At 49.0% G+C, this 26,804-nt stretch overlaps 1 protein-coding gene across 1 annotated transcript in view; it reads left to right on the top strand.

Moving 5' to 3' along the window:
- MTOR (mechanistic target of rapamycin kinase) overlaps positions 1-26,804 on the top strand; it is a 120,528-nt gene that overhangs the window by 69,503 nt on the left and 24,221 nt on the right. Inside the window, exons 28-35 of the mRNA XM_008694734.2 lie at positions 9,352-9,427; positions 12,431-12,570; positions 18,540-18,640; positions 20,449-20,564; positions 21,784-21,861; positions 22,070-22,177; positions 25,154-25,279; positions 25,377-25,508. Coding sequence (XP_008692956.2) covers positions 9,352-9,427; positions 12,431-12,570; positions 18,540-18,640; positions 20,449-20,564; positions 21,784-21,861; positions 22,070-22,177; positions 25,154-25,279; positions 25,377-25,508 — 877 coding nt within the window. The remainder of the gene's footprint in view (positions 1-9,351; positions 9,428-12,430; positions 12,571-18,539; positions 18,641-20,448; positions 20,565-21,783; positions 21,862-22,069; positions 22,178-25,153; positions 25,280-25,376; positions 25,509-26,804) is intronic.

Genomic DNA, 26,804 nt, shown 5'->3' with positions numbered 1-26,804 from the left:
AAAGGGGATGAAATGCCCATTATGTTGCAATAGCAGAAAGTCCCTCTTAGCTGGAGACAAGACCCTGTCCGAGATGCAGGATAAGACCACACGTTCATACCCAGCCGCCCTGGGACTGCAGAGCTTCCCTTTGGGCCGGACCTCCGCCACCCTGACGTAGGCCGCACTAACGAGAAAAGAGGACTGTAATTCTTCGAGAACGTTAGAGAAATGAGCCAGTTGTGCCAGAGCAGCCAGTTAACGGCGAGCATGCCTGGGCTTTGCAGTCTACGGCCGAGGGGCTAGAAGGGTGCATAAAACCCACTCTGTGTCTTAATTCTAAACACATGTTCCCAAGATGTCACCACCGTGTTGCTTGGAAGTATGAGTCTTGCTTTTCCCTTTGTTTCCTGGCTTCCAGAAAAGGTACAGAGTCTTGTTCTTTTCCCCTACCTCTGCTGGAAGAAAAAGCCCTCAGGCCAGAGAGGTGAGGATTTGCTCAAAGCTCCTCACTTCTCGACAAAAACACATTCCAAACCTCTGGGCTCATGCTGACTTCAGAAGCGCAGTGTGCCTCTAGGAATCTGTCCCCCTCGTGGGGCAGCTCCTTGCAGCAGAAGGTGCACGGACTGGGGAAGCCCCTGTGCAGCCAGAGCACAAGCACAGACTGAATCTCCCAAGCCCCGTCTTTTTCTGTAATGCCCTCTTACATGCAGCCAGACCGAAGAGGTCAGGTCTCTCGCCAGTCACCAGTAGAGCATACATGTATTTCCAGCTGTTCTGAAGACTTCCTACAGCTTCCCTGTACAACAGCTTGTCTTTATAGAGCACCTTCAAAACCCCAAGGAAGGCTGCTTTTCAGTGCAGAAAGCTGGCCATCAGCGAGGAGCGGGACAAAGGGAAGAGTCCTGGGGTTTCTCCCAAAGATGACCAAAAGGACAGCGGGTCTTTCATTGCAGCCCAAGACCAAAGGGGAAAGCTTGTGGTAGTACAGTAGTAAATGTCTGCCCCTCCACTGTATCTCGCTCCCCCTCCGGGATGCCTTGAGATTTAATGGGACCTCTCTTATGGTGAGTTAGAGAAGCTGCTTCTGAGTTCCGTGTACCACGGGGGGCAGCGCAGACAGGGCTTACCGCTGGCAATTAAACCATGTCCCAGTGCTCTGAAACCTTGAATGACGTTGCCATATCGTGATTCAGAGATGTTAAAGTGCACGTCTTAAAACTGATGAAATGCCGTAGGTGCTGGGTTCTGCCCCAAACCCGCCTCTGACACTGTCTGGTGATGGCCGCCTGTGCTGGTGGTGACACAACACGTCTCTCCAGGTTCTTTTGGTCGTCTTGTAGGCTATGAATCTTGGTAGCCCACTGATAGCATGTCACGGTCATCTTCTGTCAGCCTGTCCTGACCCGGAAGTAGGCTTATTTTTCTCTTTTCCCTCATTCCAGAATGGGCATTGGCATTTCTACAGTGTGGCCTCTCTCCTGAATGGAGCAGGAGGCCATCTCTCCTCTGCTTACCCAGTTACTTGGGGAGGGCTCAACGCTGCCAGGTCACTAGAGCCGGGTCATTTACATTTTGTGTCTCAGCTTCATCCCCATAAGGGACTGGGTCAGAGCTCGTGGACATCGGGAAGCCAGGAAATCAGGATGTTAGCCCAAATGTCAACTCGGCTTAGGAGTCAGGGTAGTTGAAAATGAGCTTTGGGTTCACCCAAGCAGCCCAGCCCCCTTCTGTTCCCTTCCTGACAGCTCCTTTTTCTGCTCGTCTCTCTCAGAGCTCTTCATTTCGCTCTGGATATGAAGAAGCGGAAAGGAGGAGAAAAACCTCCAGGCATCACCAGGAAAGGAGCAGTGCTCATTGTTGTAGAATAAAAAGATAATGGCCAATTTGTCAAGAAGTGTTGACAAGAAAGATAAAGTTGGAAGTAATTAACTGGCTGACATGTTGGGAGTGATGTGTCTGCCAATGGCTCCCTAAATCAGCCGGAGCCTTGGAAATGTGACAGCCATTCATCATTTTTACAGCACGCCTGTGACAGGCCCCTGGGTTGGAAACCCGGCCAGCACAAATCGTGTGCCTTGACACTCTGGGGCCTCACGGCCTCACAGTGCCTTACACCGGGTTGTGCTTGGGCACCTGGGCCCCACGTCCAGCCACAGGGGTGCCTGGAGGTGATGTGTCACGTGGGACAGTTTGCCTGGCTTCTCGCTCAGCACTGTGTTGGTCCTCAGGGGATGGGCGCTCTGCTTCCCAGAGCCGGCCTTGCAGACTTCTGCTGGGCAGGTCACTCACTGTACGTGGGAGAGCGCTGAGTGTGTGCTCCTGAGCAGCGCGCCCGGGGGCCGCTAATCTGATGCGGGTCTGTCCGCCACCAGCCAAGAAAGTGCGCCCGGGAGACTGATCACAGGCATGGGAGCCATAGGCAGGACGAGATCGTGGAGCTGTTAAAAGTAATTACCAAGACTAGATCAAGTGGGAAACGTCTCTGTTATGTGAAAAAGCAAAATACAAAATTATATGAATGTTCTGCTCACCACTTAATTATATAGAATAGCTATAGGTGAAAACAATATTTTTTAAAAGGTGGTTAAGTTGCAGTGAAAGACATACTTCCCCTCTCCAATCTTGGAAAGATAGGATTTTTTTGTCTCCCCTGACCCTAATCTCTGTCTCTACACAGTTGTTAGCATTCTGTCTTTTTTTATTCTTGAAAATCCCCACTTTCTCACATACAGATTTAGCATGTCCTCTAGGTATTGTGACAGACGTACCATTTAAACTGTGACCGAGGGAAAGGGTGAAGACCAAGCAAGACTCAGGAACCCATTTGATTGTCCAAGGCAGGCCCCCTCTTCTGCATCAAATCTTTTTTTATCTTGATGCCTTAGGTGCCTTAGAGCACCAGGAACACCAAATGTCCCAGCTTTGAAACCTCCTGACGAGGCTGGCCTTCCCTTTGTTAATATGTAGGAAAGGAGTCAAGTGACTTTTCCTGAGTTCCCGAAGCAGAAAAGGGAAGTTTGACCCTAACAGAGCCAGGGATGCTATTGTCATCCCTGACTCTGGCTTTCGGTGGATGACTAAGGCCAACCCGCCTGCCTTCACTTTCCGCCTGCCTGCGTTTAAATTGTCCCTCATGGCCTCTCTCCGTGTCACACTTCAGATGCTCTCACGTTGCCTTCTGTCTTCACTGCTGGCCTTTTGCTTTTCACTTACCCTATTCAGAGAGAGGCTGTCGCATCCTTGAGTTCCCCAGAGTCCCAGGGTAACTGCCTGATAAAGACATTGGGACCCAGCCAGCTTCAGATCTTCCTGGCTCTGTGCAGGAATCAAGCCGTTCTGTTTTTAATCATGCTTGGGGCACAGAGCTAAGTCTCGGGGCTCAGAGAAGGGTCAGGGAATGGTCTGAAGCAGTTACCCCTCTATAGGAGAAGCAAGATAGACTGCTCGATGCAGTGGTAAGGACCCAAAGCAGTGTCCAGCTTGGCCTCATCTCAGCTGGTCAGGAGCTTCTCGTCAGACCCGCCAGGGTCCCCATCGGCTGTGTTGCATGTGTCACCAGCCTAGCGCTAAGGGAATTCAGGGAATTCTTACTGACAGGGAACCAAGTAAAACACAGACTCTGGTCTGCACTCGAAATAGACAGGAGAAAGAAGGCCCAGAGCCATTTGGGAAACGAGTGCATAATGTTCTCATAAATTCCTGATGGGAGCACTAGGAAAGCCTAAGTGGTCCCCCAGATGTGACCGCAGATGCTCCTTATTTGACTGACTTTCCGACAGGCTCGGGCTTTGCTCTTAATGGCCTAAAGGTCACCGAGGCACCAAGGCTAAGAGATGCGATCGATAACCAGATGAGCCATACAAGAAAGAATTAGTTATCAGGCCAAATTACTTTGGATTTGACATCAGTCTAGAAGCCTGTGGAGCAATGACTTCAAAACCCCTTCAGGAAACAGCGGAATTCCTCAGGTCATTTGGATGCCAAGCAGAAACCCTCTTACTGCTGTGGTCAGCACTAAGACCTTGCGCAGTTAGCGACTAACCGTTTCGGTTAGTCGCATCCTGCACGTGAAAAGCACTGAGGAAAGGCTCGAAAGGGAGAGTCATGGAGAAGTAAGTAGGGCCCCCCCAGCCCTAGCTCCTTAGCCATCACTCTTGCTGGGGCGCCTGCTAAGGCCATGGGACAAGCTCCTTCACGTCGGCGTCACTTACCCTAGCACTTTCCCTGCTTCCGAAGAGGAATTTTTGGATAGTGGGGAGAAAAGATGTTTGGTGTAATCTGTCTGCTAGGGAAGGCGTTGAAGCAGTTTCTTGTCCTTATTTGTTAATTCGGCCCAACTCTAGAAAGCGTTTCCCTTAGTTGCCAAGAATTTTCCCAGTTTCTAGTTCTCAACTCAGCTTCCCTTAATAAAAATTAAATCTTGGGGTGGGAAAGGGGAGGTGGGGAATGAGTGAAAGTGCTATCATTGCCTCTTCCCCCCCTGCTCTCCTCCCTCACTGTGTTTGCTTGTCTGTCTCTTCATGGTCTCTCTAACCCCGGGTTCAGTGGTGGGTGCTGGGATTTGTTACGTGGATAGGCCATTTCTGGTTGCTCTGTAGATTCGTGACTGTAAGTTCTCAACTGGCTGCTCCCGCCGGAAGATGGAGCAGAATGCAGATATACCCCACTGCCATGTGAAGACGGCTGTGGGATTCGCCACCCACCAGATGACAAAGCTTTCTTTTCCTTGGGGCCTCAGCGCTTGTCCAGAGGAGGTGGGAAATCCGTCAACATGTCACCCCAGCACACCATTCTCGTGGGCACGTTGCTGCCTAACCTCCAACTCTCTCAGCTTGTTTGTTGTGAGATCTTTTTACCTGGACTGATGTCAGTGGGGTCTGGTTTGTGTCGTTGAGCCGGGGCTTGGCGCAGTTTGCCCTGTTTAAGCCTGCAGCAGTAATAGGGAGAGACTGAGGGCCACGCAAGGGAGCGTTTAGAGAATGGACTCTAGAAGACTCCCAGCTGCCCCATAAAACAAGAGCTCCTCATTAAGGGGGCTTTGAGTAAAGGTGATTTTGTCCCACGAGCCAAACATACAGTCTCTCCCTTCAGTCTCATAAAACCACACCTGAGTTTAAACGGGAAGTATTTCAGAGGACAGCCGCGTGTCACGCAAGTAGCCAGGAGATTGGGCGCTTAGCTGCTGAGTTTCCAGCAGGCACTTATCTGTCCCACGCTTTGTAGTCTGGGCTATGTCCGTGAGCCTGGCAGCCTCAAACAGGCTGCCTTGGAAAAGCCTGCTCTGGCCACCTGGCTGGCCTGGTTGGGAGGCTTCAAGGCATATCAGCAGCTTCTGAAAGGAAAGGGGAAATAGAGATGGGAGCTCGGGGGTCAGAGGGGAGTGTCAGCCACGGCATCCCTGAGGAAGTTAAAATGAAAGCCTGGCAGGGCTGCCTTCTCCTGCACAGCGAATTATGTAGAGAGAGTTAGCTCCTACACGCCGTCCAGTGCCTACTTTCCTTCCCTGCACAGCTGTTCACATGTGCCTGCTGATGCCAGGGTAGAAGGCTAAGGCACTATCCCTCACAATGCAGAGCTTACAGCACACCCTTAGTTATTACTAAAGATCCTTTGTAACGGTACAGTAGCCTGTGACCTGGGCCACAGGTGATTGATATGTAAAACGGGACTATTAATATTAGTGTCTACTTCATTGAGTTGAGATAATACATATAAGCAGTAAGCCCAGTGCCTGGTACATGCAGTAAGCTCTCAATAAATTGAGGTTTCTTTTCGTTGTTATGATAATACATTGCCTCCCACAATGGAACACCAGAAGTCATGGAGGAAGGAGAAAAAGTTAAGGTCCCAAACAACCAAGAGTTTTATTGACGTACTTCTCGAACTTCCGCATGAGCGGTCGCGCCCTCCAGCAACCTTGCAGCGCACGTGGGGGACTCCATGGAAGGCAGGAAGAGAAAAAGTAGCTTGGGGAGAAAATCCTATAGGAAAATAAAGGGGGAGCAGGGAGGAAGAAAGGATAAACAGGATAGCAGCTGGCTAACTTAAAATCCCTGCTCTGAACCATCAGCCGTAGGTGTGTACCGTCCCCTTTCCTTCAGGTCCTCGATTCAGAGGCCAGGGATTTCATATTTGAAAGGGACCCTTTCTCAGACTGATGCCACTCCTTTTTCATGGCTATGTTTTAGTCCACTTAGTCAAAGTTGTAATTTTGCCGTGATTGTCCATACTCCTGCACAGAGCTTATCAGGAGTCTCGTGGCACACCTCCAGATTTCCTGGCAGTTGCTACAGGCCTGGTTGGTGGTTCCTCCAAGGAACTCAGCCCCTCTCTTTCCTTCCCACTGGGCTCTGTCTGCAGCCTCCCCTGCCTCCGCCCACATTTAGGTGGGAAGTGAGGTGACTCACTTGGACTTTCCCTTAAAGGAGTGGGGGCCATATGATGAGTTTGGGTTGTTTTTGTGTGTGTTTGTTTTTAATTTGCAAAGCTAAGTTGATCTGTCCTTAGAGGAGGGATATCAAAGCTGTAGCAATATGAAGGGAAAATTCATATTTTTCCTCTGAGGTTCCTAATTACTGCTTCCTGATTTGGGCCAGTTTGTTGTAAAGCTCTCCTTTTTATGCATGATGAGTGGGAGAGTGGAGTGGGGAGAACCTTTTGCTTGTCTCTGGTTTTGTGTTGCTTTGTCCTGAGTGAGGCAAGCTGTGGCAATGTTTGTAATTTGTTCTTGAAAATAGCATATGCTCCAGAATACAAGATTGGAAGACATTTAGTGAAACTCCTGGATTTTTATGTCTGATTCTTAGAGTTAACTTCTTTTGCTTTAGGCAGGGAACACATTGTCTTCCTCACCAGAGCAGTTAATATTTCTATCACGGCCATCCCAATAGTCCACACTGGAATCAGAAAGAATATATGGACTATATAATTATATATATTTACATATGGTGTGTTACATATTTGATTATAATATATAAAATATACTTTGGCTTTCTTTTTTCCTGTCTTTTTATGCTTCCCAAATTTCTATTTGGGTTCAAGGAACTAGATAATCACAAATCTGTACCCAGTAATATTGATTATTAATACAGCTTACCCAGCCCTGCGTGAGTGAGCTTGTTAGAAAGACTTGTACGGGGTTTCTGGCTGGCTCGGTTGGTGGAGCGTGCAACTCTTGATCTCGGGGTGGTGAGTTCAAGCCCCATGTTAGGTGTAGAGCTTACTTTAAATAAATAAAAATTTTAAAATAACCTCATTTAGGACTTCCTGAAAGAAACTATGATGTTATGACTTCTTTTTGAAATCAGAAACATTTCTGAGTCCTGCGGCAGACTAACTTACAGAGAACATTCTGGCTCATTGCTTTGCTTAGGACCAGCAGAGAAGTACAGGTGGGTCTGCCCAGTAGATCCCACATGAGTCATCTGTCTGCTATAAATAAAGGAGAGGGACATCCGTACAGTGACCTTGGCCTCCAGTTGCAGAGCCTAGAGCCTGGGCACCCTCCTCAAATAGTCCTTGTCAGGGTGAATTTGGAACCCACACTGATGATTTCCCAATCCTGGCTTGAGTCTCAACCTTAGATGTGTGTTTTTTTCTGTACACAAGCCTATGGCTGTGTTTCTAGCAACCTTTACTCTTAGACAAAATCAGATGAAGGAAGAAGCATTTATAAAGATCTGCCTAGCAATTTCATACCCCTTATTTCATTTCGTTCCCTGAAAAATCCTGTGGAAGAGGTGGGATTAGCCCCATTTTATAGATGAGAAGTTTAAAACTCAAAAAAGAAGAGTTGTCTATGGTCGTGCGGTTTAGAGGTAGAACAGCCGGACCTCTAGAAATGTAGCCCAGGCTTCCTGGCCCCACATGCAGAGCTGCTTCGCCCTGCGCTCACCTCAGCAAAGGACAGTCACAAGATTGCTTCAGATCATCCAGGGACCGTCCCTGTGCACCGTAGGCCTGAGGGAAAATTGCTGGCTTTTCGGGCCTGAGTCTCCCCAGGAGCGAAACAAGACTGGTAATACCTTTCCTGCCCACTCTCTCAGGGATGTGTGAGGTCAAAGGAGTGACAGGTTGGAACGATTATTTGAAATGTGTTTTGTAAACATGAGGCATTAGGTTATTACTTTCACAAATGTTAACTTCTCTGGTTTGACAGATTATGGGCAGTTCCTTCATGGTTTTATTGGAATAAATGTGGTGGAATTTGAATTTTTAAAAATAATATTTATCCCAGCAATCTCTTGCCATATTACCACACTAAACCCAAATCTGGAATTTCCCAAAACCACTTAAAAATTAATTCTAGTCAAATAGACAGTTTGTACTTAGGGCAGTAAACTGGATCCCTTGCTTATTAGAACAGTCTAGACTCCCAAGCTGGACTGTCAGAGTTTGTTCCCCACCTGTGAACAGATAACATCACTGTTGGCCCATGACTTTCTCAGGCCTGCTTCGTCCCTCGTTTCCTTCCTGAACAGAAGCGTTGGCTTCATTGCCATTTCCCCTCGTACGTACGTTCCTGTTGGAACGAGGGTCTCAGCCCTGCTCTGTCCAGCTTCCAGGACCTCTCCGCAGCCTCTCTGGTGAACCAGGTGCAGGCACAGGCCGTCGCTGCTACTGCCTGGTTGTCCCGACACATTGCAGTCTCGCGGTCGGCCCCAGTGGCCACGTGCTGCCCACCGATGACAGCAGAGTTGTGTTGTCAGTAAAAAACATCATTCCGCCAGACACCAGGCACGCGATCCCGGGTGGGGTCCCTTTGCTGCCCACTGCAGAGGGAGGGGGTGGTTCTTGAAGAGGGTCTAAGGAAGCGTCCAGCTTCAAAGGAGATGGGCTCTATCAGGGGAGCAGTCATTGCACAGCCACAGTTCCTGGGGTGCTCTGTCACTAATAGGAGTGACCCAGCCTCAGCGCCACTTCTGTGTCTTATTCCTGGAGGCAACTGATGAGAGGAAGTGAAAGTTAAAAGTTCAGAGGGACCTCATCTGGTTATGTTCTACAACTGGGCCAATTTGGGACCCAGGGAATCTAGTTTTTAGAAAACAGGCACATGCTGCCCGACTGACCATTTCTGAGGGGAAACCAGTCTGTGCTGGCTGGAGAAAGGGCCGCAGAGCCAGCGAGGCTTCCTGTCTACCAGACGCTGCCCCCTCAAAACCAGGAGTGTGGGATCAAGATGAAGTCATCCCTCCGATGAAGTCATTCGGGCTCAGCTTGCTGGGTGGTCATACACAATCACGGCTGTCTTTGCATCTGCAAGACGTGGTCCCCAACGTGCCAGGGAGCCATCTGCCTGCGATGACCCCTGCACCTCCCGCCCTCTGACATGTTGAGTGTAACCACCTCTTCCTTTTGTTCTCCCAGCATTAATAATAAGCTCCAGCAGCCGGAGGCAGCCGCGGGGGTGTTAGAGTATGCCATGAAACACTTCGGAGAGCTGGTAAGTGCCTCGTTCCTTTTGGAAGAGCAAGAGGTAGAAACGTGGCTAGGGAGGCCCTCAGCCACAACCCTGAGAAAGTTACTTTCCTTTTCTGCTTTTTCCCCGATCGGGGATGTCCGATGCTGACTTTCCTGTATCGTAAGGATGAAGGAGACAGTGGCTTTGTGGACTATACTCAAACCAAATACCGATCGTGAGGACAGAATCTGATGAGTAGTAATAGCTGGTATTTATCAAACTCTTGGCGTGTGCCTGGCACTTTGCTGCATACTCTCTATATTCCATCTCATTCCGTCCTCACGACGGCCTTCTGGACAGAGGTCCGATTGTTACCCCATTCTCCGGGAAAGGGGCCTGTGGTCCCAACAGCGTAACAGCCTTGCCCGAGCAGACAGTGAATCAGTGGCCAAGCCAGAACTTGAACCCAAGCAGTCTGGCATCATCTGTATCACCCTGACCTGAGTTATTTCGTGTTGTCTGTGGCAGTAGCATTGCCACGGGTGCACAGTAATGCTCAGTACGTGCCTCAGACGAAACCATAGCCAATCCTCCAGAAAACAGCATACTGTAATTTATACGTGCTGTTGAGGAATTGTTCCATTTCATTATTGCTCACATAGCTTTTTCTCTCCGGCCATCTTTGCCTTATCAATATTAAAATGTTTCCATTACCCTCTGTGGTCCTGGGAGGGTGCTTTGGTAACTTCCTAACCATATATAAAGCATTGACTTAATCAGCTCGGCATTGACTTCCCGGAAGGTCAAGAAGTTCTGGGTCCATGTATTTGATGAGGAACCTTTCGTTAGTTGTGTAGGCCACTTACTCAGGTGTGCCAGAATCTAGACCCAGTGTGTTAGAGTGAAGAAATTCAGGGCTGCTTCACAGGTTTTTTGCCTCGCACAGGGGCTGGGAAATTGGACTGAAACTTTCAGGGAATGCTTTGCCATCGCGAGTGCAGATCTATAACTAGACCAAGACGGCCACTCTCCCGATGACAGAGCAGAAGGGACTGTGTCTCATCCACCTTTGCCAGCATCCTCATCTGTAGAGGGAAGAAAGTCAGCCACAGGGCCACTTAGCGTAGCCTCCCAGACAAAGACGCCCCCTCCTTCGATGTCCGTAGAGCTTGGGCCGCAGTCAGTACCCAGAGAAGCAAGGCTTCGCCACCTTCTGGCCCTCAGGTAATCTGCCAGCGGACAGCTTCTACCCAGCAGCTCAGAGGGCCAACCTTCAGGGAAAGTGCCTCCATCTCCAGGTTCTAAAGGTGGCCCTCCATGCCAGGATTATTGCTAAACCCAGGGTGGATTTTCTGTTATGTTTAGGTAGCTGAAGCATACTAAGCTTGACAACAGTTTGCCTTTTCTTGGCAGAGTCTGCGCTTTCTCAGCACAATTTATGTAACAGCAATCTCATTAGAATCTTGTGTGATTCATTGCTTAAACCTTATAGTTTCTGCAAGCTATTGCAATTCAAAATATCCTGCCCCCTGCCTGACCTGCTCCATATGCCGCTCCCTCTGCTTTCCGCTCGTTCGTGCCGAGCCTGAGCCAGCCGCCAGTCACGAGCCCCTTTCTCTTGCCCACCCAGGGTAGAAATCCAAAATGGGAAAAGACGTGTTCCTTTTCAATTTAAGCATTTTTCGTGGGACACTGTCTTCACAGTGACTCCTCTAAAATTTAGACAGTGACTCCTACGTTTTCTCTTTCGTATTCTTTTCAGCAAGCTTGGAAGATGTAGTTTAGGTAGTTTGATCTTCCGTAGAGCCAGATATGCCCATATTGGTGAACCCTACCGTTCACTGAAACTGGGGAAAGGGCTGCTGGACGGCAGAATTCGTGCAGGGGCCACAGAAGGGATTGGCCTTGCCGAAAACAGATGAGGGGACTTCGGCACAAGTTCACAACCGAATAGAGACATGATGTCCTTACAGAGGTTCAGGAAGAAAAGGTCCTTTCAGAGAGCTTAGCAGAGTAGCTGTCAGCATGTATACTACTCAAATAACAGTTTTATTTAGAAAGGGGCGGAGGGTAATGGGGGAAACTCATGTGGGCCCTGCATTATATCCTATAGATTCCACTGCGGAATCATCTTGTTGTTAGAGGAATCCCTGGAGAGCCACTACGCTGGCCTGGTAGAGAAATAGCCACTTACTAAGCAGGTGATGGAGAAGCCCAGAAGACAGATGGAGGAGGGGGGTGGGGGGGGCAGGCAAAGACGTAATACAGTCCATCCCCTGAGCACTTAGAGAGCTGGGGTCTGCAGCTTTGAGACTACAGCCCCTCTTCCTCACGTGGCCAGCACTGCAATTCAGCGTGGCATTTCACCATCTGCCCGGGGAATGGAAACCAGCCTTTGGCCCCTGACACTGGTAAAGCTGCCAAGCGCTAAGCAGGAGGGAACATTGGATGGAAGGAGGAAAGGTTTTCCAAAGAATTTCAAGTGTAGTGTTATATTGTATTTTAAATCATTATTTCCTGAAAGTTTAAAAACGCAGAGAATCAAGAGCTTTTAAAAAGCCAGTTATTTTCCTCCAGCAACTATGCAGATATGCCTGGTCTTTCCAGCCCCATCAGGGAGGCAGCTGCCGTCCCGGTCCTGTGGCCCGCCATCCACACTCCAGCAGATCAAGGCCTTGGCATCCTTGCGGGAGTTCTGGTCAGGGCTTCCTACCGTCCCAAACGATTTCCCCTGTCGTTGCATCCCCACATGCTGGAGATGTGGGGACACGGCCTGCCATCTGCTCTCAGATTATCATCCCAGCATTGTTCCATCCACATGCCAAGTCACCAGCATTCACACCACCACCAAACATACCTCCCGATATTCTGAAGTTCTTTTCAACCAAAGCCAAGCCGAACAGGGATAGGTGAAGCATCTAGCGCCTTAGGAAAGGCAATGTGTGGGTTATAAAACTCACCCCCGTGTTGGCAGTGTGTGGGTTACAAAATGCACCCCCGTGTTCTCCATGCCCACAACAGTCCTCTTTCTTTTCCCCTTGGCAGGAGATCCAGGCTACCTGGTACGAGAAACTGCACGAGTGGGAGGACGCGCTCGTGGCCTACGACAAGAAGATGGACACCAACAAGGATGACCCGGAGCTGATGCTGGGCCGCATGCGCTGCCTCGAGGCCCTGGGGGAATGGTGAGCCCCGGCGGCCGCGTGACTGCCAGCGTTGCCCTCGCTGGGGTTCGGGGATTCAAAGGGCTTCCACCACACAGAGTTCTCACCCAAGACACTCATTTTATGTTTTACCTAGTATTTTCCCGATAATCATCTACCACATGGGTATTTGGGTTTTTTTTTTTTTTTTCAAACTTAGACTTTGGAATGCTCTAGGACGGGATAGGCTCGGGTGAGCCCCAGATCTACACCTGCTCCCTCTGTCTGCCTCTTGACCAACGACTATGAGGACCTCAGGTTCTTCCTCTGAGGAAGCCTCAGTTTTCTCTTTTCTTTATTAGCTCTGGCTAATGATTCTGGAAAAGAAGAACAAATCTCTGCCCTCTTCAGATGCTTCATCTTTGTGGAATGCTTACTACCTGCCCAGCACTCCACGAGACTCCAGAGAATAAAAAGACAGAAACAAAGGCCTTCCTCCATCGTGAGGCTCATGAGACAAGCACGTGGTAGATAGTTACTAAGGCCGGAGAGGACAGTGACAATGGTCTGAGCGAACAACTTTGAAAGGCCACTGGAGGAAGCGGGGTGGCCTTGCCATTCTCCCTGGAGGAAGGACTAAGACTGGGGGACAGCTGGGGCTGGGCTACCCCAGGTAGAAGCATCAGTAATGCTTAGCTGAGAACGCTTGCACAGGTCTTGGTCTGGGGAGTTTTGGGGGGACGTTGAAGGAAAAATGGCCCCTATTCTGTTCACCAGCATCTAGTGCAGTTTTTTTAAAATAGGTGAAACAAAGTGCCATAGTACGGTGATGAAATATTGTACAGTTTTAAATAGTTAAAATGCCATACTGCCTGCCCGGGAATACATTATCCAGACACATGAGACCAGAGGTCCCCTGTTTATCCACTCAGCCAGTAATTGCTGAGCACTTACTCATCTGCACCAGGCCCCAAGGACACAGCAGTGAGCAAGACGGACACAGCCCCTGCCTTCCCAGAGCTCGCAGGCCGGACAGCTGGGCTGCTGTGATAGAGAGTGAATACAGTCAAAAAGTGGAAGCACAGGGGGCTGTGGGAAATAGGAAGGGGCCCTAATCCAGGTTTAGAAGGTTTTGGAAGGCTTCTAGGAGGAAGTGATACCTAACTTGAACAGGTGCAGTGAGAAAGAGCGAGCGCAGTGTGTTCTGCATTCGGAAAGTTCAGTGTGGCTCGGAAGGTCAGGCGTGATGTGGAAAGGTAGAAGGTGAGGCAGGAGAGGTAGCCGGGGCCCAGATAGATGGTATGGGGCTTATGCACCAAGCGAGGAGCTGGGGCTACTGACAGGACGCCTAAAGACTTGGAGGGCCGTGGTTGGCAGGTTGGCATTATATACAAAACCCTTTCCGGAGCAAAGTCTGGAGTGTATTGAAGGGAGACCGGAGAAGGGACAGCGTGACCACTTAAGAGGCTGCCCAAAGGGAGAGATGATAGTGGTGGAGAGGGAAGGGGTGGAGAGAAGGGGCTGGATCCCAAGCTGTTTAGGAGGCGGTGTTGACAGGGTTTGGAGGCTGATGAGAGGTGAAAGTGAGAGCAGAAGGAATTACAGTTTTAGCTTCCAGAATAAAGGCGAGGCTGGAATACCCAGAGCTCCTCAGAGGCCAGATCAACCTAAAGCCTAGGGTTCCCCTGAAAGCAGGCCTCCGAGGAGCCATCTGGGGGAGGCAGAATGCCACAGGCCTGTGTCCTCCCATTTGGATCTGCATTCGGGACCTCAGTCCCTGAAGGATTTTTTTTTTAAATCTACGTTCTTATATTCATTTTTTATTTTTAAGCCATTATTTTTTAGAAAAGATAATGTGCACATGGCACAAAATTCACTAGTACAAAACCATGTCAGAACTGTGCAGACCAACCCCTTAGCCCCCCAGCCACTGAGACCGGGTCCCCGTGTAGGCTTGCAGCGATGGTCCGCGTCTGTGCATCCGTATACATTACGGTGAACTCCGTACACTGGTTGTACCTTGTTTTCTCCCCGAACCTGTATAACCACCCTTCACATCGCTGCCTACCGGTGCTGCCTCATTTTCTGAAGGGCTGCGTAACGTTCCATTGGATTAGTCAACCTCAGGCTACCGAAATAGGCAACTTTAGATTTGTTTTGAAATTTTATACCTTGGACAGTTTAAAGAATATTATTGGGGAAAAAAATCAGAGGAAGTCTTCTAAAAAGAATGCTCTCCGACTACACATTCTTTCTGTACCTAATTATATTCTTCAGTAAACGATTGCTATTTTTATTTCTTAATATAAAGTTATTACTGTATTCCTAAGATAAAAGATGTAATTGTACTGCATGAAAATTTAATGTCAATGATTTTAGCCTTAGGCATTGGATCACATATATACAGATAATAGTCTAAAATTACTTGAAATTGGCTTGTCTGGTTTAACCATTATTAGGGAGATTCAAGTGCTATTATTTATTTCTGTAATTAGCATGCCATACCCCTTCACCTCCATGAGGAAGCGTATCCTATCACATCTGCCTCATTAGTTTGCACAACTAAGGTTTTTGAGTTTTGGTTTTGTTTTTTTGACGTCCAACAGGTATCTAAAACTGCACTGTAGCCACGAGCCAAGTGTAGCTATTTAAAAGTAAATAAAGTTAGTAATTCAGGTCACACTAGCCACATTTCAAGTACTCAGTAGCCACGTGTGGCTAGCGGCTGCTGCATTGGACAGTGCAGATACAGAACATTTCCATGACTCTGGAAACTTCTGCTGGTCAGAACTGATCTAAAGCAAAAGAGTAGTGTGTGGAGAATTAGCCACATTATTTCAAAAACCATTTTATTCCACTTTCAAATTGGTTATCGTGCAACTGTGTTATTAAGAGAAAGATAAAAGAACAAGGTGTAAACATTCTTAAAATTCAACTCTAACCAGTTCCTAAAATGTTTTAGTGTCTCCCTGTTGCCCTTGGGTTTATGTGTAAATGTCACAGCCTAGCATCCAAGTCTTTCGTGTTGTGACTTCAACCCATTTCTCAATGAACTTTACCTCATAATCTGAACTCTGCCCAAACTTGGCTCTTGTCCAAACCCCACAGAATTTGTTTTGTCTGCATTTGTTCATTCACTTTCCTGAAGTGCCCACCTCCTCCTCTTCTCCTTTTTCCACGTTTTGACACTCTCCCCACCTGTCAGAGTCCACTTGGACTGTTGCTTCCTCCTTGAGACCTTTCCCAGCCCCTCCGTCACTCTAGAAATTAGAGACAAGATTTCCTTCCACGGGTTACGTAGATAGCTTGGGTGCATTGAAGAGACTTTAGATGTGACTCTGTCGAATCCCCTGTGACACTCAGGGGAGCTGACTCTGTAAGGTCGACACGGCCTGCCTGAGGGGTCCCAGGAGCAAATGATCCAGGTCTCCTGCCATGGCAGGACTCGGCCCCCTCTACCTCTGCTCTCTTGGATTCGTTCCAGTTTCCTAATTACCTGTACAGTGTGAGTGGCTGGTGATGCTGACCAGGGGAGTTAGAAATGCAGCAGACTGAAAGAAGCAGAATTCTTTTCCTGATCGTCTGCAGGGTTCTCATACGGTTTGTTCGGTCAGTTCTATTGAGTGTGCAATTTGTAAATGGCTTTTGCTTTGAGTATATGCCCGACTGAGGCTGGTGTTCAGCAGAGGTGGTGTCCGCAGCAATCGGGTTACCAGTGAGCTGAGAACGTACCCTCTTCTCCAGGAAGCGAACTACAAGAGCTATCTGCCCCCCGCCCCAGCCCAGCCGCATGGCACACACAGCCTCACCTGCTGCCACAGCGAATGGGAGTCAACCCCCTCCCCACCCTGCTCTATAGTACAGCCTCCGGGTCTGGGAGAACAGATTGCTCAGGAGCAAGAGCACAGGCAGCCAAGCACTTAGGGGTTCCACAGGAAAGAATGCTGAGCTTTTTGCTGCTGTACTAGGTGGGAAAGTCAAAGTCTTGGAGGGCGCGGGCCTTCTACCCAGTGTTCCCTGGTGCGCTGTGAGAGGTGTCAGAAAACAGAGCCTCATGTTTGCCCCACAAATAGTCTCATAGTTTTTATTTATTTGATTTTGTTTTCCCCCTGCCTTGGAGAGTTAGGATTCCGTATATGCTGTGTTCTTATTGGTAACGAGTGCTTATGGGAAAGGAACCCACCTCTGTGTGTCCTGGTAGCTCTCGCCATAGCTGTGGCCTGAAGGCGGTGCCTGTGTCTCTGTGTCGGGGCCGCATTTCTGGGGTGCTGCTCCTCTGCTGCTCCCTGTTTTGTCTTTTGGGGTCACAGTTTGTGGTGTTTCATACTGAACTCTCTCCCTGCCTCTAGATGAAAAGCAAAGCTAAATCCCCAGACCCATGGCCCAGAACTGGGTGTTCCTGACAGAAGATTAGAGGATGCTGAGTTGCCTGTGGCCATCAGCTATCCACATTTGAAGTCTAGGGTTGGAAGGACCATTCGGAGATCAGGTAGCTTGCTCCCCTACGTCCAGGAAGGATCCCAGCAAAAATCTGCTGCTGAGCCAGTGGTTCTCAAACTGTGGCCCCCGGGTAGCAGCATCACCTAGAAACTTGTTAGATACGTACATTCTTAACCCCATTGCAGACCTCCTGAGTCAGAAACTCAAGGGGTGATACCCAGCAATCCATTTGAAGGAGCCTCCAGGGGATCGTGATGCACGGGCAGTGTGCGAACCGCTGCTCTCGGGTCAGCCCTCACGGGCCCAGTAGTGGAAGGTTTCTGGGGGTGAATGGCAAGAAGCCGACATCCCCCTCCATCCTGCTTCCGTCACTGAGCTTCAGTAAGTGCATAGGGCATGAAGGCTGCCTTCTTCCTCTTCCTCTCTTTGATCTGAGCTGTGTATTGAACTAGAATGTGGTGTCCCTGGCTCTCTTGATCATGCGCCAGAGAGATGGTGAAGTTGATGACTGCCTTGCCACGATGCTGGATCACGGCCCCGAGCCGTCGTCCTAGATGTGGTCACCGGTCCGCTTCTCGGTGAGCTCCGCCTAGAGCCCTTCAGCACCGACTGACTTCCGTATCTTTGTCACATGCGGTGCAGCTCACGGCCCACACAGCTTCTGAGCTGGGCCACTCGGAACTTGTACCTTTTCTCTTGACTCCACTGCCAAGACCAAGTTAAAACATCCTTTTAAGAAAAAATCCTGCGGCATCTCTTTCAGGAAACAGGAAAGATTAGACCCTCCTAGCTGAGTCTCAAAGCTCACAGGAAAACACGCTCCTGTTCGCCCACTAGCAAGGTCTCATTTCCTTTCATTCAGAAGGGGAACATGGGACGGCAACAGCATCAGCAGTCAACAGGACATCTTTCTTGAGAGGCTGTCTGCGCTCTCTGGGTATTAAAAGTCTGTGGAGCACCATTCTGATCGCGATATTCCCTAGTCCTGACCCACACTCATGGTCGTGCAAAATCTCAGAGTGAGCATCTGGATTTCTGGGGGGTGTGACCATGGTAGAGCCTTCTTTCTTCTGTGCTGGCTGGTTTCATTTGAGTCTCATCTCAGACTGCAGCCATTCGTATCACACGTTTAAGAGCCCGTTCTCCCTACAGCTTTGAGCCCAAAATGAATGTGTCCAGATGTGTCTCTTAGGATTGCTTTCTCTGTAGGCCTGCTGGGGGGAAGAGCCTGCAGTTCCTTGGCATAGGACAGAAGCTATTTAATATTTATGAAGAGGACCAGATGTTCAGGACATTTCAGATCACATAGAGTTAGACACAGTCCCTGTCTTTGATAAAGTCACTCGCAGACAAATGGTGGGCCACCAGGCCATACAAACAAGTCGTTGACCACTTCTCTGGTGTCGTAGGATCCAGTCAAAAGTGCTTTTTGTTTCAAGCTCTTAGTTCCAGGCAGGCCCTGTCATCCAGTCCCTGTGTAGCTCCAGCTTAAGCCAAGGGGCTAGAGAGGAAGATGAACAGGTTACGGAGGTGACTTCAGCTAACCCGACTGTATGGCTCTTCTCCTTCAGGGGCCAGCTCCACCAGCAGTGCTGTGAAAAGTGGACCCTGGTTAATGATGAGACCCAAGCCAAGATGGCCCGCATGGCTGCCGCAGCTGCGTGGGGTTTAGGTGAGGCTTCCCTCGCAGGCACCCTGGTCAAGGTAGGGAGAGGGAGGCTGCCGGCTCGCATTCATAAAGGAAGGCACTGTGACTCCGGGTAGAGACATCAGGTCCACAGAAGTGTCCAGAAATTTGTATCCACATGTACCTCTCCCACCTGTCCCTTCTATCTGATGACCGTGACTAACTTGTTAGACACAGGTAAAAATGGCTCTTCCTGGGGAAGCCAAGGAAACCAGTGAGCAAGCATTGAAATTGAGATATTTAGTGAGGTTTGTTTGGTATTGTTTATGTTAAACAAATTACTGGTTCATTTTTTTCTCTTATAAATAAAATCTAGAAGTAGAAATTTCCAACCTAGTGTCCTGGTTCCACTGTCATTCGCCTCTGTCCATATTTTGTGCTTTGCATGAGACATCCATCTTGGGGTCTACCTCATGATCTGGTATGGCTGCTAGAGTTCCACCCATCAAGTCTGTACCCCTAGCTGGAATAAAGAGAGAGGACAACTTTCTGTCCCCTTTTATCTCTTAACTATTATTTTAGAACTTCGCTAAAACATATAAAAGTGAAGAGAATAGTATAATGACTCCCCATATGCCCTCTCCTTCTCCAACAGTTATAAATGTTTTGACAGTTGTATTTTCTATTTTCCTCCTTGCTGCCCAACGCTCACCCACCTTACTCTGACTCCCTGAGTATTTTAAGGCAGAGATTTCTTCTTAGTCCCCACAGACGTGTAGATTTCTGACACCAGGCCCCAGCTGAGAGGATTACCATCTATTCCAGAGATGTTCTCAGTAAGAGGGGAAAGAATCCACAGGCTGTCCCAAGTGAAGAGCTTCACCTATGGAGTCCAGAAGAAGGTTACATAACCTTCTACCTCCATTCCATCCCTCTTGAGTCACAGAGCTTATATCCTTCCCGTTCATGAGCTCTGGGCTGGATCCAGAACATTTTTCAAAAACAAATTGCTTCCTGAGGAGTCATTGTTTGCCATTTGCTTTTGCCCAGAGGCATAGAGAATGAATGAGCCGATGATCTGGAGTGAAAAGCAGGAAAATGCCTTGTAAAATGAGCTGCCCTGCAGTTTGCAGCTAATGAGGCTGCTATCTTTTCTGCAGATGGCCTTGGAAATGTTGGCATGTGATACGTGCTCACCCCATCAGGGGAAGTGAGTATCTCTTCCCGGATGCAGCCATTTCCCCAGTCTGCCCGATACAGAGACTAGGACATAGCCCATCTTTCTATTATAACAGAGCCTCTTAAAATATTTATGTCCTCCCTCCTGAGGCACAGGTACTGCCAGAGTGAGGTGGGCAAACTGTTTGTCTAATCCTGCCCCCTGTCTGGGTAATAGCCACTTTCAGTTGTTTAGGGGAAAATGTAATTTCCAACGTACCATTGAACTGTGAGCTGCTTTGCTAGTAGGGAAGAAAGCCATTCCATCTCACCTAGAGAAACCTGAGAGAGTTCTCTGGGTTAATGAGGTGCTACATTAAAGCCTCTTGACTTGTAGGCTTTGCACTCACTCGGTTTCTCCCATCGTTCATGGAACTCCCTGGGGCAGCACTGGAGTCCTGTGTTTGGAAGACAGATGTGGCTTTGTTTGTTAAATTGGTTCGCTCAACCCCATAGAGTATAGAGAGTCTCTGTAGGGTTTTGATACGTCAGGCACAAGCTTGTCTTGTTTGAACCCCAAACTAAATGCAGGTAACAATGACAAGGCCTATTTGAGATGCTGCCTTAGCCCAGCAAGCCGACCACCCTAATGCTTTTCTCTGTGTGTGTGTGTGTGTGTGTGTGTGTGTGTGTAGGTCAGTGGGACAGCATGGAGGAGTATACCTGTATGATCCCTCGGGACACCCACGATGGGGCATTTTACAGAGCCGTGCTGGCACTGCATCAGGACCTCTTCTCCTTGGCGCAACAGGTAAAAACTTACGTGTACTCAGACCATCGAGCAAAGAAAAGATAATATGTCTGCCCTGTCAGTTCCTAGGCACACCGTGCCTGTGGAAAAGGGCTAATGCACTTCCGCTGTGGTGTTCCGCCCTGTGAGCTCACGGGCATCTAGGCTTGGGAGCAGAATACTCAGAAGAAGACTGCCAGCACATCCGCCAGGGCCACCTTCTGCTCTGAGAGGGACAAAGGAGTTCGGGAGGTTACCATTTACACTGTTCTGGAATGAGCTCAGGTCATCATTGCATGCTTTGAGCACTTTGCTAGCATTCCTCGTAGTAGAGAGAGACCGTCTGTCTCACCCGAGGAGGATGGGGACAGCAGCAGCCCCTCCCCCCCCACAGCAGGGGTCAGTCACGAGCCTCTCCTGGCTGTGCAGGGGTGTCGCACAGGGATGACCTTCTGGGAGAGCTAGCAGTGTATTTGAAGATCCCGTGCTGGCTTGCAGAATAAAAGAATGAAGTAACCACATCCTGACGGGCACTGGACTGTCTTGGATGGGGTGCTGGGGTAAATGACCTGAGCACTTAAAGGATGGGGACACGGTCCTCAATCTCAAACATTCGAGAAAGAAAAGTTCCATATGCAGGGTGTTTAGTTGATGAAACGGAAGACTCAAACGGCAGTCCCGTGGCCATCCTCTGAGCTGGGATTTACATGACCAGAGCTGAGGCCTGGGCCGTCCAAGTCGCAGGCACGAAAGCCCCCATGACATGGGGAGGTTTGGGTGTTCCTCTGCCAGGAGCAGAGGCGCTCCCTCATGAGGACAAGATGCTTAGAAGCCAATGTCGACCACATGGGGCTACTGAGAGTGTGGATAGTTCAGGTTCACAAATGTGTCCAGCAAGGAAAAGAAGAAAGAAAGCAGGTCCGCAGGCTGTCCTCTGGAGACGCACAGTGCTTCCGTCTCTAAGCCTGCATGTTCGCTCCCTAGTCCCAGGATTCAGGATGGTAAGCTTGCGGTTGCTATACATTCTGTCTGTTCTGAGAAATTGGATAACATTCTTCTTTAGCCTTACAGATCTGGTAAAAGGTTTCCTCCCTTCTTCAGTGAACTTTTCTCTTTGTCACTAGAATTTAAGCGAAATGAATAACCTCCAGCCAGCTGGCAAGCCTGAAAAAAACAGCACCTCCCCCCCCCACCCCTAAGCCTACAGCTCAGTTCTGTGTTTCTCCTGTTTCTCTTCTAGTGCATCGACAAAGCCAGAGACCTGCTGGATGCCGAGTTAACCGCTATGGCAGGAGAGAGCTACAGTCGGGCATATGGGGTGAGTGTCGAACATTCTGCACAGAGTCGTTTTAGAGGCTCGTTTCAGTTCTTTTTTCAGCGTGGCTAATTGAGGGCTCCCAGGCTGCTGGGAACATGCCTGTGTATTCTCAGCAGATACCCTGCCACCAGAAGGAATGATTGAAATGAATCCTGGCTTTTGGATTGTTCATGCAGTATTAAGTTGGAATGTGATTTGCTTCCAACAGGCCATGGTCTCTTGCCACATGCTCTCCGAGCTGGAGGAGGTTATCCAGTACAAACTTGTCCCCGAGCGACGGGAGATCATCCGCCAGATCTGGTGGGAGAGGCTGCAGGTGAGGCTGCTAGAAAGCCCCAGGTAGCCCGCCCGCTCTCCCTCCCCTGCTCTTGCTCAGCACACGCTGCCTGCCTCCCCACAGAGGCTGGGGTGGCATTCAAGGCAAAGCGCTCAGAGGCTGTGCGCCTCGGCCCTTAGCTGTGAGCGAATGACCGGTTCTCCACGCTCCTCTTAGCCTTCTCTAGGAACACAAGAAACTGTTTAGTAAGTGACACTTAACAGACAGCCTCAGAATCAGTGGTTCTCGGCTTCAGCTGCCCAATAGGATGACCTGCAGGGATTTTTAAAATCTGGATCCCCGGCCACTTCCCAGACCAAATAAAACAAAATTTCTGAGGACAGACCCAGGATCAGTATCTCTTCAGCCGCCACAGATGCTTCCAGCGTGTGGCCAACATAGAACTACTGCTCTAAATCTACTTATTGGCTGCCTGCATCCAGCTTTTTAAATGGGGCTGCCTCATGTTTCAGCTGACCAGCCCCCACCGTTTATAGTTCCTCCGGTCACAGTCATGCACAGTCTCTCTTCAGACTGTTTTCTGCTGAAGTTTCCCTCCTGGAGAAACTTCTCCAAGTCCTCCATCAGTGTTTTCATTGTACATTCTGATCGTTTGAGCATGAGGCACAGTCAGTTCCAGAAATGGGAGTCGGCAGTCTTAAGTGTTCTTGGAAAGGACAGTTCTCCCATTCCTTTAGTCGGGAGGAGGGTAAGTTCATGTGCAAAGGAGAGAAAGCCTTCACCACTCCGGAAGCCGCTTGTCCCCTGTGCATCGTAATCAGCCTTCTCGGTTTTAGACTGTTCCTCTTGGCCCATCCACACCTATTTCCAAATTCCGTCTCCAGGCCAATCAGGGTCTGTGGTTCCAAGCCCCTCGGTAGGCTGTGACAAAACCTTTTCAAGCCAGGCTGCATTCCTGTCTGGGAAGCTCAGGGCACATTCCACTGGCAGGCAAAGAGCAGCGGGCAAAGGAGCGTGTGTGAATACAGTCGTTTGTGCTCTGCAGTGAGCACATGCGGTCCTTTCATAGGTTTTATTAGCAATTATGAAATGCCCGGTGAATGTTTTGGTGGAAAATTGTCTACTGGACACCAGAAAAGAATTCCACAAAGCAAGCATTTCCCACCTGACTTGTACACACCCCATTTTTTTTTCTAAGTGCCCATAATGGGGTGAAGAGTTTCCAAATCAGAGATCTGATGAGTCTTCTGCCATTCTAACAAGGGAGGCTTTATCCAGATAGAGACCCAGACGGGGGTGGAGTAAACGCATCTTGGAGAGGGGAACCCCGTGTTTGACTTTATCATGTCCCTGTCAGCATCTGAGGCCTTCACGACTTTCCTGCCTTGAGACAAGATGCTTTTTGGCTTATAGGGAGCCAGATTATTCCAGCATCTGGAAGAAACTAGCAGATGATGAGAAGTTCCCAAAATAGTCACTCAAAGTACTTTTTCCTGTTTTCATAACTTTCCAAATCACTGTTGTCACACTTAATGGGGTGGAAAGATATGGTCCAAGGCCCGAAAATAAAGCATTAAGTTTGTGGTAGAAATTTGGCTCTCGTGGTTGGCTTGCTGTCAAAGCACTCAATGAGCCGCCTCGGTTGGAGAACTGCCATTTTGTGGTCAAGTCATTTAAGTTGAAATCCCCTGCCAGAGTCTCCCATGGGGCAGTTTGAGGGCTCAGCCTTACTTGCCTTCGGTTCTTTGTTTAGGTTCACCCTGGATCCTGTCATATTTAAAAGCCTGCAACCATTGTTGCTAGACTCTCAGACTCACCTCCATGGAGGACGGCTCCTTTGGTTCTGTCTGTCTTGCAAACAGACAGATTTGCCGATGGAGAGACAAGCCCCGCTCCCCTGGTGGTTTGTCTCTGAGTCTGACTTCTTACAGCAAAGGTGGAAGAGAAGAGGCCTACTTACCCTCAGGAGTCTTTGATATAAAATTAGCCTATTCTTTTGATAACAATGAATTCGTCCTGTTTTTTAATTAAAAAGAATTTATATGTGTGAGTGAATGAGGCGCTTTTCCTTCTATATGCACTTTTTGATCTGAGACCAATGAAAATGAAGCAGAAGGAGTCTAGGCCAGTGTTCGTGTGGGTTCCGGCGTTAATAATCTCAGGACTGTCGACATCACCACCTACAAGCAGCACCATTTGAGAATTTGTTTAAACTTCTTTTATACTTTATTCATCTTTCAAATTTTGAGTAATACTTTTCTTTAAGATTTTATTTTTAAGTAATCTCTACACCCAGCGTGGGGCTCGAACTCACAACTCTGAGATCAAGAGTCACACACCCTACCGACTGAGCCAGCCAGGCACCCCGGAATGATACATTCGAAATAAATTGAATTTGTCAGTGATCGTCTTCTTCAGCCAGAGGAGCTGAAGCAAAAAAATCAAAGTTAAAAATGCACTATTGGGGCACCTGGGTGGCTCAGTCGGTGAAGCATCTGCCTTCGGCTCAGGTCATGATCCCAGAGTCCCAGGATCGAGCCCCACATCTGGCTCCCTGCTCAATGAGGAGTCTTTTCTCCCTCTGCTTCTCACCCTACTCGTGCTCACTCTCTAAAATAAATAAATAAAATCTGTAACAAAAAAAACTGGCTTTAAAAAAAAAAATGCATTTACAATCCAGAAAAGAAATTTAAATAGTTTAATTCATGTCACCTTTATCATAGCCCTCTGAAGTTGGTACTATCTTTACCCCCTCTTAGTGGTTAAGTAACATGTGTGGCGTCCCCCCAGTGGAAAGCGGCAGCGCCAGGACTCACGCATCAGAGCCTATACTCTCCTGATCCTCGGATTTTGAGAGGTTCCTAAGAAGTGTTTTTTTTCATAGTACCCTTCACTTGAGAAAGCTAAGGTTGTAAAAATGAATTTTTTTTTGTTCAGGGAAGGTTTTGCTGTTGCTTGTTGGGGGTTAAAACTATAGCAGAGGACATGCCTAATTCTCACTCCTGAATGTTCCAGGGCTGCCAGCGTATTGTGGAGGACTGGCAGAAAATCCTGATGGTGCGGTCGCTCGTGGTCAGCCCTCATGAGGATATGAGGACCTGGCTCAAGTATGCCAGCCTGTGCGGGAAGAGTGGCAGGCTGGTGAGTAACCCCCACCGCAGGGTGGGGTGGGAGGCTGAGGAGGAAACGGCCCTCCTGGTCCCGTTCTGTTTACAACCCAACTTCTCTTGTTTTTAAGGCCCTTGCTCATAAAACCTTAGTGTTGCTCCTGGGAGTTGATCCATCTCGGCAACTTGACCACCCTCTGCCAACAGTTCACCCTCAGGTGACCTACGCCTACATGAAAAACATGTGGAAGAGCGCTCGCAAGGTCTGTATCCGAATCCTTCAGCAGTAGACCACGTTTCTGCAGAATGCTCACTGACCGGCTTCTCACCTCCCCGGGGCCCAGAAGGAAACCGCATCCAAACCACTGTGTCAGGGAGTTTGCTCCTGTTAGGAAGCTGCTTGGCCTGATTTCAGAAGAGAGTCGTATTCGAGGGCCTGCACGTATACCATTGATCGAACTCTTGAGTGTAGTGACAGTTGTATTTATTAGCAGACAGAGTATGCTGGAACATAGGAAGGGCACAGTTTCTGCCCCCGCCACCTCCCAGCCTCCCAAGAGAAAGTGGGCTGTTCGGTACCCAAAAGGCAGCATATTTGTGAAAACATAGACTGGAAATTTCATAAGACCAGTTTGGTTTTTCAGACTTCTCGTCTCCTTTCCAATCATCAGTTGGGATTCAGAAGCAGCAACACCCAGCGTGTCATGCTGAATCCAGTAGGGAGCTTCTTCTTGGAGCCAGCATAGAATTCCTCTTACTTTATTGACAAAAAGGTCCTTCCCCGGATAGGGAAATAGATGTGGCTCTGGGTGGGGGTTTTCGTTTTATTTTTTGAAACGCTCACCCTGGATGATGGTGATGATTAACAAAAAGTTGGCCCTGGAGGCAAAATCAGCACCCACTCTGGCTCCTCATCCCCCTTACCAAACCGAAGGAGCACCCCAGCTCTCCTCCTCGCGCCATTGTGGTCCCCACGGCAGGGCCTGCTGGGAGAAAGGAGGGCAGAGCACCACTGCAGCTGAGGCTGTGGAAGGCACGCTTAAGGAAATCCGGGGCCGTGTCTAGAAGTTGACTTCTTTTCGGGTGGTTGACTCTGTGACTACGAAAGCCACCCAGAATGGGATCGGGACCCTGCACCCCACCACTGGGTCTTCGACGGGGGTTCACTTCAATAGGAACGGCCCGAGCTCCATTCTCCACGTGTGTCGTTTGGGAGTTTTGTTGTCTTTTGTTGTTTTGGGGGGTTTGGTTTGGTTTTGTTGTAAGTCTTTGCAAACTCCCCGGGGCATTCATTCAAAGCCTGACCTTCCTCCAGGCAAATGAGAAAAACAGAAGGTGCTGGATCTGAGTGTAGTCTGGTTTCCTTCCTGTGTACAGCGTCCAAGTGTTTGAACGTCGTGCCGAAGGCAGGCAGCAGGAGCCTCTTGGCTAATGTCTCAACCAGGGAGTGGCTTCTTTCAACATATGACCACAGTCCAACCTGTCTACACGTTATGGCCTCTTCTTAGGAGCCCAGATTCTGATGGGAGACCATGAAACAACAGGCATTAGACATTTAG

Source organism: Ursus maritimus, unplaced genomic scaffold (genome assembly GCF_017311325.1).
Source record: "Ursus maritimus isolate PB19 unplaced genomic scaffold, ASM1731132v1 scaffold_32, whole genome shotgun sequence".
Lineage (NCBI taxonomy): Eukaryota > Metazoa > Chordata > Mammalia > Carnivora > Ursidae > Ursus > Ursus maritimus.
This window is presented reverse-complemented; position numbering and strand designations above follow the sequence as displayed.